The 12,414-nt window shown below is 32.6% G+C and overlaps 1 protein-coding gene across 1 annotated transcript in view; it reads left to right on the forward strand.

The window, feature by feature from the left end:
- Dhc98D (Dynein heavy chain at 89D) overlaps positions 1–12,414 on the forward strand; it is a 392,049-nt gene that overhangs the window by 93,333 nt on the left and 286,302 nt on the right. The window contains exons 17-18 of the mRNA XM_075354119.1: positions 952–1,140; positions 6,622–6,879. Of these exons, the coding sequence (XP_075210234.1) occupies positions 952–1,140; positions 6,622–6,879 (447 nt within the window). The remainder of the gene's footprint in view (positions 1–951; positions 1,141–6,621; positions 6,880–12,414) is intronic.

Consider the following 12,414-nt stretch of genomic DNA (forward strand, 5'->3'; position numbering starts at 1 on the left):
CAAACCCATTCCACACCCTCAATTCACCAGTTTTAGCACACTGCAATTTTCATCTCATCCACTCTTAGATGTTAGACATTCACTTCACCACAAATGAAAAGTGAAGGTTGCAGTGAGTTAGTGGATCAAGGAAATATCACTGAAATTCTTCATTGATGGGATGAGAAATATTGGTTCACCATGGCAGAGCGGTGAGCTATTTTTATTTGGACTATCCTAAAATGCTTAAATGAAAATAGGTTCAATTGAATAATATACAACTATCCTGATGGGAGAAGGAATTTATTCAAATGTATTTTTTATTAAATCTTTATTTAATTATTTTTTGTATGTGTAATAATAAATGTATATTATTTTCAGAAGAAAAAAATAATCCAGAAAAAAATTACAAAAGATGTGTCCGTGAAATTAAGTGAAAACTAATTTCAATCATTTTATGCTACCCATTTTTTGAAATTTTATATCAAAATTATATAAAAAGATGCTTCTTTAAGTCTGACCATTTTATACGATTTTTGGCCTAAGAAAAATTTTAAGATCTTAAGTAGAATATTTTTAAATTTATCTGTTTCAGTGATTATTTTTGTTAATGACTAATTCATATTGCCCAAGAAATGGCTTTCTTTAATATGCAGTAAAATGTAAAAACTTTTTAAAAAAAGGTATCTTTGTTTTCAAGAATGAAGAATACTTCATAGTTCTGTACAGTAATGTATTTTATTCATTAGTTAACTATTTGTTGTTTCAAACAGCAAATTTTAATCTTTGTGAAGTGCAGTAGTGCAGTACATATTGTACTTAGGAACCTAATTAGTGCCTAACACTTAACTGAATCTAATAATTTAGTAGATATGATAAAACATTACTTGTTTTATTACACACCATTACTTGAGTTTGATTGTTGTTAGTGTTAGAAAACACCTAATTAATATGAATTTACTAACTTTTAAGGTTAATTTTGATGAAGAGATTATGGAAGTTATTGCTGAAGCTGAATTAATGGAAACTTTGGGTTATAAATTACCTCCATCAGTATATTTCTTTACTGCCATGAAACAGCGTTTACATGAAGATTATGAAGCAGTAACAATTATGGTTAATGAATATAATGATCTTATTAATTCCCTTGAAGCACATCAGGTAATACAGATTTTTATTAATTTATAATAATTTTTATTTATTATAATTAATTCTATTTTATGGTATTACTTTTTAAATATTTTGTTATTATAAGTTTCAAACAGTTAGCATATTCATATTTCAATTGTTATGTGATGCTATTCAGACCTGGATTCATATCCAGTTAAAGAAGTGATTACTTTTTGTTGGAATGGAATTAAAGGTATTAATTGTTCATGGTTGTTATAGTCTGGTTAACAAAAGAGGTCATCTTAGGTTCGTATGGTTATATTTTTATAATTAATCAATTTAAAAAAAATGTAATACATAATCAAATTAAAGCTTGTTCTGCTATCCATTAATTTATTAAGAACTTGTTTATTAAAGTGGAAAAAATGAGTCATTTATGTTTACAGAAACATGAGAAAAATCTTTTTCACTGTTTTTTTTTTTTTTTTCATGAGACATGAATGTACAGTACATAATGCTACATGCATCTATAGTATTTGTTAAAAAATTTATTATTATTATTATTATTCTCATCCAATGTTTGTAATTATTCTTAGAAGTACTGCCTGAGTTAATGCCTCTAGGAGTTATATCAGAATAAATTCCTGACAGTTTTAAATAGTTTACAGCAGAAATTTAAAAATTGTTGTTTATAAAATTAGAATCATATTTATACAGAGTACTTCCCATCTCTTAAGATTTCCACTGTTATTTCTAACCTTAAGAAAATTCTTGCACTTAATTTACAAAATTGCAGTCCAATTTTGATATTGTTTGTATTGGAAAAAGTTATGCAAAATAACAATTTCTTGAAAAGCATTAGACATTAAGTTTTTCAACATGATTTTATGAAAAAGTTGCCTACTAATACATACTCTTTTCTTCAGTTTTTGGAAAATATTTAAAATTTTCTAGTTAACAAAAGTCTATTAAAATATTTTTATGATTCCGTAAAGCATCAACTTTTTTCCACATTTTTTACTGATGAAAAAATTTAGTAGCTATATTATCAGAGAAGCTTCATATTACTGTTTAAAGTCATACCTTACCAACTGTAATCAATTGTTAAAATCTTATCTTTCGATTAAAATACACATGTAAAGTTTAGGCCCTCACTTCAGGATACAGAACACAGAATGTCTCAGGGAAGTTTTTTGATTCCTTGCTTTTCTTGCTGCTTATTTATGGCCTACGTCAACAATGAACCTCATTGTAACACTTAAAAGATGATACAACTACTAGAGAGTGATTCAGGGGAAAAGGGGAATTTTGAAGTGTAAGTGTAAGCCTTGGGCGAGTCAGCACTGAATAATTTTTAGAAGCCAGCTCATGCCATCTGGTGGTATCATGGGTATTTGGAATATGCACAGCTTGCTTTTGCCATCAAAGCTTTTTATCAAAATAATGACAGTGTGGAGGCTGTATGTAGAGAATTTTGCCACCAGTTCAATTTAGAACACCATGATTGTGTACCATCAGCTAATGCGATTAATACATGGATACATAATTTTGAGAAAACATATTCAGCAATGAAAAAGAAACCTCAGGCAGTGTGTGGGCTGTTTGTGTACCAGACAATAACAAGAATATTCAAGCTGCTGTCATAGGAAGCCCACATAGTTACAATTCATCATCATCTGAGAGTTGTCTTTACAGTTAACAGGAGAAAGAGGAGGCAGCCCCAGTGAAAGTCAAGACTCGACTGTCAGCTGGCAAGATTCTTTCAACCGTTTTTTTGACTGATGAGGCACTTTGCTCATTGATTTTTGCATGAGCGACGCACAATCAATGCTGCTTACTACTGCGAGCTGTTGAATGAGATGAGGGCTGTACATCATTGGAAAAGACAAGACCAACTGATTCGAGAGGCCATCCTCCTCCACGACAACGCCAGACCCCCATACTGCAGTCTCAAAACTAGAAGAAATGCACTGGACCCAACTTAATCATCCTCCTTACAGCCTGGACCCACTGCCCTGCGATTTTCATTTGTTTGCTTATTTGTTTATCTATTATTCAGAACAGTTTGTAATATAAGTTAAAAAAAATATTGTTAATTTTCATAACTAGAGATAATAAATTATCTTATTGATATTAAGTTAAAAATTTATGACTGAGGTAGAAAATAAATATCCCTACAATATTAAAAATTAGTTATGTCTTTTTATTATCATATTAATAAAGACCCACTCTTAAGAAGCACGGATATCTGTGAGATTTCTTGACAGGGACCAAAAAAAAAAAAAACAGTTAGTGATAAAATTTAATTAAATTGTATGTACAAGTGTGTATTTATGTATGTGTATACACATATACAGAATGTTGTAGAAGGTTCTTGCTATATTTTACTGGCATAACACACTAATTAAAATAGTAGAAAAACTTCATATGGTTAGGGTTTGGAACCAGATTATTTTCAAGTTTCAGCCAGTTAAAATTTTTCCTTTTTTTACCTCAAAGGTAAAACGTGCAGAACTGCATATACATTAATGCAGTTAAGGCTTATTAATATACATTAAGGCTTAAGAAACATTAATACTTCTTTAATTAATTAATTTAAGTTCAAACAGGAATGTTATTGTAACTGGCTGTTATTATTCTTTGTTTCAGTACAGCTATTAAATATAAAAATTATCTAATGTTTAACAAATTTATTTTCCCTTAATTTAATTACTGGCCTACTCGATTAGTACTATTTTATTTTAATTGTTTTTATATTTTTGTTAGAAATCGAAATAATATTTATGTCTGATGTATCATTTACTTTTAAGAATATTATGTTTATTTAAAGTAATTTGTTACAGTGCGGAATAGGCAATCTTTATTACTAAATAAGTTAATTATTCAAATTACAATATTTGTTTTATAAACATGTATAAGAGTTGACCCAGAAGTAATGCACTGTGCACATACTTGTAAATATGATGACACAGAACAACTCAACAGCAACTGGTAGAGTGCAGCTTGAAGTGTCATGAAGCAGACCGTTTAAGTTGTTCAGGATTTATTATTTTACATAATATTGTTTTTATTGGTATAAAAAACATTTTCCAATATTATATAAAATAATAAATGCCTCATATTCCTCATGAAAATGACAGCTATACTGCAACATATATATATATATATATATATATTTTATACTTTTGTGGGATCCTGCATCATCAGTCAGTAAATCATTCCAAAATTACATCAAACAAAAACCAAAAATATAAACAAAAACCTAAAAAATTTAGAAACCATAAATCCCCAGCAACCACAACACTTGCACAATATAACTCAATGCCATCTGGAATGGCATATAACATATATATGCTACTGTAACATAACATACATATATTTGCATATTTTTCTAAAATCGATCCTTTTGGGAATCATGTTATTTTGCACTATACAAATTATATTACTCAGATCATCCCAAGTTCAGAATTAATAAAATAAAATAGGATGACACCTACCTTATTTGATAATTCAAGCAAGAGCACTTTTGCAAGTACTTCGCATCACCAGTTGCTCTATATAATTTTTGAAATTGTTGGTTCCAAATTACACATTAAAATTAAAAACTCTATACTATACATAAGGTTTAAAAGTTAAAAGATCCCTTTCAATTAAATAAAACTAAAATTCTTTAAATTAAAAAAATTTTAATTGTAAATTAAAATAATAAAAACAATATATATATTTATAATAATAATAAAAACAATATAGAGCTATGAAAACTAGCAAAGTTATGTGACTATTATTGATTTTAATTTTAACTTTATCTTACTAATGACTCATATTTTATGTATATATGCAGTTTTAATTTTAATTTACAGATTAAAATATTTTAATTAAAAAAAAATTTACTTTTATTTCTGATTTGATTTAATTGAAAGGAATCTTTTAACAATTTTAAATCTCATGTATGGTATAGGGTTTTCAATTTTAATTGGCAATTTGGAACCAATGATTTGAAAAATTATATAGAGCAACTGATGATGTGAGGTACTCGTGAAAGTAATCTTGCTTGGTTTATGGAATAAGGTAGATGTCATCCTATTTTATTTTATTAATTCTGTACTAGAGGGATATGTATAGTATTTTTGTAATCAAAAACCAACTTGAGCAACCCAAGTACAGAATTACAATAAAATATTAATAACAATAGTAATAACGGATCTTCATTATTGTATATTAATTAGTTTTTTATTATTTGTGCTGTTTTATCTATGGATGTACTAATTTTAATTTTGTATTTGGGTTGTTCAAGTAGGTTTTTGATTATAAAAATACAATATATTGGTACAGAGGAATATGGGTCTTATATATATATATATACACACACACACACACACACACAGTACTGCTGTCACAGTTTCATGCATGCGCATTGAGAAACTACATCTACTTGATTGCTACAGATGCCATTACATGTTTGTTAGTATTATTTATAGTTTCCTCTGTGTGTTTAAAATGCTCAAATACAGAATAAGTAATTTTTTGCTTAGATAAATGCAAGAGATAAGAAAGTGGTCGAAGATTAGTGAAGTGTACAGAGATAATGCTATGTCTGATGGAATGATGAGAAAATGGATTAGGGCATTTAAAGAGGGCCGTACAGATGTACGTATGTGACATAGAGTGGGTGACGACTGTCTTATTACTGGTGCAGAGAATAAAAAAAATTTAATGCGAAAAAACAAAAATGAAAATTCAGTGAGAATTCAGTTGAAAATTCAGTGAGAATAAATAGTTTACATTGTAAATTATGTATCTCTTGCTGTTAAAATGAGTTTATAAAATAATGCCAAATAAGAAAAGTTTTAATTTGTATATATTATTATTTTTATTTATTTATTTTTTGTAACTATTATTTACAATGTTATAACCGCTCAAACCATGGTGTTTTGTTTTCTTAGCCAGACTGTAGTTAATCACACTTCTTTAGGAATGGTCAGCTTGAGCAATTCCAGGACCAATTGTAAATGTAATTGATTTAGCTAAAATTGTTGATTTATCATTAATACTGCAGCTTGGATTCATATCTATTTTGCACTAGTTGGAAGTGAGCTCTGTACTTATTAAAACTGAATTCAATTCCTTACCCTTCAAAGGCTGTGTTTAATTTTGATTTTCATTTCAAGAAGCGACTTGCATTCTGTAAATGAACTACGTTGTTCAACTGCTTTTAACAATATGCTTGCATTATGTGTTTATTATTTTTTTTTACTGCAAAGTAATTTATTTTTTTGATTTCATATCATGTTAACTTATAATGTTGTATTTTTTATATTGTTTTAGTGTAGTATGTATAATGCTGATCTCAGCTGCAAATAAAGTTATAAAAATAAAGTTATAAATAAAGTTGTAAATAAAGTTATAAGGGTGCTGTAGTTATCAACAAAGTTTCTTTTTATCAATAGTTTCTTAATAGTCGACTTCAAATTCATTATTTATTGGCACTATTACAATTTTTAAAAAGTAAAAAGCTTTGGTTTTTTGTTTTAGATTGTATTTATGAAAAACCACTTGATGGAGGTTGAGAAATATTTGCAGCCAGGTTTAAAACGTTTTAGTTGGGTTTCACTTGGCGTCAAACAATATGCTCATGATGCTCTAGAAAAATTAAAAAATGTTGTGTCCCTTGTGAATCAAATGAAAACGGTTACTACAAATGTTTATGCAAGAATACATTCATTATCATTGTATAATTTGTTTTTTTTAACAAAATATGTATTTGAGGATGGAAGTATTAATACTTGCCAGGTAATAGTTTTATGTAAAAAGTATTAATTTAGATTTTATACATTATTTATACGCCTAAATTTTGAGTCATCCATTATCAGATGGGAGGAAATCTGGGTCATAACTCTTCTATTACTTGAAGTTCTATTCCAACACCTGTTGACTGTTCCTTGAACTAGTCTTGTCTTGAACTTAACTGCTGTCTATTAAATGCTGAAATAATCCACTGATAAACTTAATTATGCTATAAACTTAAAACATTATGGTTTACTTTCTTGTGAACTTCTTAAGAGTGGCTGCATTCATTACTGCTATATTCAAATGAAATATTATTTGATTCTCATCTGAATTGGAGTCTACATTTTAGTCTACAATCTAAAGAGAAATCTTTTGGATGCGTAGTACTATTTATATTTGTGTCGGTTAGGTTGTAATGATGTAGTCTTTACTTTTCTGGTGACAGAAGCATTTTAAAACTATTAAATGACTATTTTTCAAATTAATTGAACATATAAGATATCTTGAATTGAACATCTCCAAAGATATTTTGAAACTAATTTATTGCTCTTTGAGCTTGATGCTGTTTCACCCAAAGATTCAAGGAATGTGTACAGGAACTTAGCAAAACAGAATGAAATTTTACAAATCATCTTATTAAAAACAGGAAATATGTACAAAAATGTTATTAACAAAAAGGTTTAATTAAAAAATCTAGCTATTTAAACCCTTGAAGAATATAAAGAATATAAATCTTCTTTTTTTAATTTGATTAGCTGTCTTAGTTTTTGTAATTTTTAACAAAATTATAGCTTAAGTTACAGCAGTATTGTTTTCTTTCCCTTAGTTTTGGGTCATAAAAACCTAATTGGTTGTTCCCCACACAGGTTAACTGGCCCAACTATGTCATTCCTGGGCTCCCCCAGGAACAGGGACTCAGTCATCTATTTGCCTGCCTCTAACTGCCGGGAAAGGGTAACTAGGCCCAACTAAGTTGTTCTCAGGCCCCACCTGGTGACTGGGTCTTGATCCTGTTTTTTTTTTTTGAGCATCGTGTCACCATTCCCACACACATTTTACCTATTCCAAATCTAGTGCATTAGTCATCCATCCTACTTCCTGGAACCCAACAGTGACACCAGACCCTTTGGAAGTGTTTTTCTTTTAAATGCAGAAAATGGTGTGTAAGTTTTTTGACATCTGCAAGTACTGTCAACATAACTATACATCACTGTTTTTCATAACCCCAGGTATGCATGTGAACAGTTTTATCACTGACAGAATTAATTGTTGAATCTGATTTTATGTTGAAGTAAACTGGTGTTTGATCGGCATTTCCTATCTGCCCCATTAAAAGTTATTTTTCTTGTAATTGAAGTACATAATAACTCTTGAAGGCAAATAATTCTTCCTCAAAGGTATTAAAATATTGACCAATAGATGTATGTTTTTATATTGATAGTTCATACCTATTCATAAAATCATTTAATCATCCTTGACTAACTTTAAAATTCTGTATTTGAAGACCCCTCACAATTTATGTGGTTTTTATTTGTGCCATCTCTGTTGAAACAGCAAATCCTTGCTCGTGCATGTCTTGTAAGAAAACAACTACTCCAAGAAAACTTCTGAATTCCTCTGAAATTCTTTTCTACTTTGAGAGAAATGCTCTTCTACTTATACTACTATCCATTAGGTTCTCTTTTTTTTTTCTCCAATCTCTTATATACAATTCTGCAATATATTTATTGCTTACTGCATGATTTCACATTTTCTTAGCTAAACAAATAACTTTTAATTTTTTACCAGTAAATACAAACGTTTTATAGAACTCATTTTTCTAGTTCGCTTAAAGTATAAACTGGAAAAACACTTAGTATAAGTATAAACTGAACACACATTCTACCTTCATTCGACTCAAACAAAGTTAATACTGTTATGTGTTTAGTTGAGATGACTAGTGTCCTACACAAAAATACAGGATGATTAATAATAACAAATGTTATAATAACCAGAAATGTGGAGATAAACAAAAATGTTTATGGCAGAAGTTTATTTATAAACAGGCAACTACAATGTAGTTCACATAACGGACGTGACTCAACATTAACCTACTGATGTGAAATCAAAGAAAATTAGAATACTTGCTACAATTTGTTTGTTAAACCTACCATATATTACTAGTTTATTATACCACAATATGTAGTAAAATAATAAATACTGATACTGAAATCTCATTTGGAAATGCTTAGTTATCACATTCACCCATTAATGCAGCCATCAAAGACAACTGATGCTGCATCATGACGATGCACCTTGTCACACTACATCCTCAATTAATGAGTTTATGGAAAATAAAAACATTCCTGTAATTCCTCAACCACCTTATTCACCTGACTTGAGTCCCTGCGACTTTTTCCTGTTCCTGACTTTAAAAAAAAAACACCTCAAAAGATATCATTCTGGAGCAGTAGAAAGCAAAAAAAAAAAAAAAATGTAACCGACCATCTGAAGGATATTCCAGTTTCTGAGTTCCAACACTGCTATGAAGAGTGGGGAAAACCATTTGAAGCGTTGCGTGGCTTCCCAAGGGAAATATTTTGAAAATAGTAGAGTCCATGTATAATTGGATTGTATATAAGAAGCTTTTCTGAACCAGTCACATTACTTTATTTACAGACCTCATATATATACACAAGGTTTGTCTGGAAAGTAATGTCACCAAATCTACAAGTACAAAAAAAAATTTATTTAAATAATAATAAGAATAATAATAATTCCTGCACATTAAAATTCTTCAAAAAATTGTCACCTTGATATCAAAAAACACAATGAGCATGATCTTGATGTTTGATTAGCTCATTTGAGCCTTCTTGGGGTGAGGGGGCGCCAAGGTGTGCCACTTTGCCTGTTCATTTTGGGGTTGTACTGGAATACCCACATTTCATCACCCATGATAACATTGTCCAAAAAGTGAGGATTATTTTCATACATTTCCAAAACGCCTTGACAAATTTCCACGTAGGGGAGTCTTATTCTTTGGGGGTTAGCATCCCCACGGGCCTAGCCTCTGCAGCTTTTCTTCCCAGTACACACTTAGCTGCAGAACACTTTTCACTATACATGTATACTACACCAGGTACATTACATGAATTACAACATATACATTTACTCGACTACAAAACAACATCCAACACAGTTTTCTCTTTCACTTACACTTAGTGGTGTTGTGACATCGTACGAAATGCAACCGTAACCCAAGGTGGGAACTATCGTGCCGATGGGTGAATGACTCTATGTAGTGAGTCTCGAACGATGTCCTCTGGGCACCAGGGCGAACCCAGTTGTATTTAGCTCTAGCTCCAGTACGCGTGCGCTCTGCTGGAGTGGACTATTGTATCGCCGGTTCTCGTGGGACCAAAATTTGAGTTCCTACAGTAAATTCTATGATGGTTAGTGGTCCATCAGAAAAAATCACCAATTTAAGTCTGGTGAAAAGGCCTCGATCAGCTTCGTCTGACGAGGATAATTTTGCTACAGCCGATGGAAATGGTGTTAGGTGCAAGAATGTTTGCTTTTTGTTGTTGTTAGGAATAATCAGGAAGGTGGCTTTCTTCAAAAGGTCTCGCCTTTCTTGATTAATAAATGCATCACAGGATGTATTGGTTCTCCGAAGAACATTAAGAAATTACGTGATGGGACAATTCTGGTGGAAACATTTAACGACGAGCAGAGTCGGTCTTTGTTATGTCTGTCCAATATGGGCGGCATAATCATAAGTACGGGATGCCACAAGACCCTAAATACCAGCCAAGGAGTGATTTTTTGTCTTGACCTTCTGAAAATGAATTTGGAGGAAATTGCTGATGAACTTAGTACTCAAGGTGTTGTAGAGGTGAAACGTATGATGAAACGGCTGAACGGGACAGAAGAACCGACGCCGTCCCTTATACTGACATTCAGTCTTCCTGTTCCTCCAGAGAGGATTAGAGTGGGTTACCTCTCCATTCGAGTACGCCAGTTCATTCCCAACCTACGGCGGTGTTTCAGGTGCCAAAGGTACGGTCACACTATAACATCTTGCTCGAGGTCGGAGATCTGTGCTCGATGTGCTACCGAAGGCCACAGTGATGCTAACTGCGAGGAAAGAGAAAAATGTGCAAACTGGCAATGGTTCGCATACGGCTCGCTCCTGAGATTGCCCAACCTTTAAGGAAGAGAAGGCGATTCTCAAGATCTGTACTGAGCAGAAACTATCTTTCCCGGCTGCACGCAGGGAGTATAGGAAGATAGTTAACTCACGGAACCTCGTTCAACCTGATGTGTCCTTCGCCACTGCTGCGTCAAAACAGGCTGCTTCACCTGTTCATACTCCACAGTGCGGATCCTGCACAGAACTTAAGAAACTCGTTCAGATGCTTTCTGATCAGGTTACTTCCCTTACGGTCACTATTTCCAGGCTGACAAGGGTGAGTGAAAAGTCCTGCGTCGCAATAACTGAATCCAACAGTGTGGTCCATACAAAAGTTCCAGCTCCCAACGTGCTGCCGGTACGGGCAGAGGCTACCACAGATGGCGGTAAGCCAACTAACAAGGTCCCCACGAAAGTGACCCGCATGACCACCCCCTCTGGGATGTCAGTAGCGACATCCCGTTCTCATAAATCTCCTCTGCCGTCACCCCATATACTGGAGGATATGGTTGAGGAACCTCCCGATCCAAAGGCGTCGGAGTTTTCTAAGTTGAAGAACACAAAAAAGAAAAATAGAATCACGTACAACTGAATTCTATATGGTTTCCTGAATACATTTATTGTTATTATATTTATATTTTTTACTTTATTTTAATTTTATGAACATTATTCAGTGGAATGTTCGAGGTATTCGGTCCCGCATTGAAGAATTAGAGTACTGGCGCACGCACATGATCCGATTGTCATGTGTTTCCAGGAAACTCATCTTCTGCGGCATGACCCAATCGCACTCAGGGGATACTTTTGTGAGAGATTCGACTGTGTGGTGGACGGTAGAGAGAGTGGTGGAGTGGCTATTTTCATGAGGGATGAGATATCGGCTACAAGGATTCGACTGACCACTCTCGTTCCTGCTGTTGCAGTGAAGATCTCTGTCCCCTTCAAGTTGCATATCTGCAATCTTTATCTCTCGCCGAACACTGAGTTCAGTGCTCTGGATATCTCAAACCTCCTCGCACAAATACCATCTCCATCATTAATAGTAGGAGACTTCAATGCCCACCATGTTTCTTGGGGCTCGACTTTCTGCTCCACTCTGGGAAATATAGTACACAATGTGAGACAGGACTTGTTTGCTGAATGATGAATCTCATACATTCATGTCTTTATCATCTGGTACTGTGTCTAATGTCGATCTCTCCATCTGCCCGCCGGATTTACTCCCTCATTTTGATTGGTCTGTTTGTGATGATTTTTATGGCAGCAACCATAAACCAATTGTTATTCGTTTCGGTGTGGACCACGAGATTCGGAGAAGGTCATGGAGGTGGATTGTTGAAAAGGCGGATTGGGATGGATATCGTACG

The sequence above is a fragment of the Lycorma delicatula genome, chromosome 1 (assembly GCF_047948215.1).
Source record: "Lycorma delicatula isolate Av1 chromosome 1, ASM4794821v1, whole genome shotgun sequence".
Taxonomy (NCBI): Eukaryota; Metazoa; Arthropoda; class Insecta; order Hemiptera; family Fulgoridae; genus Lycorma; species Lycorma delicatula.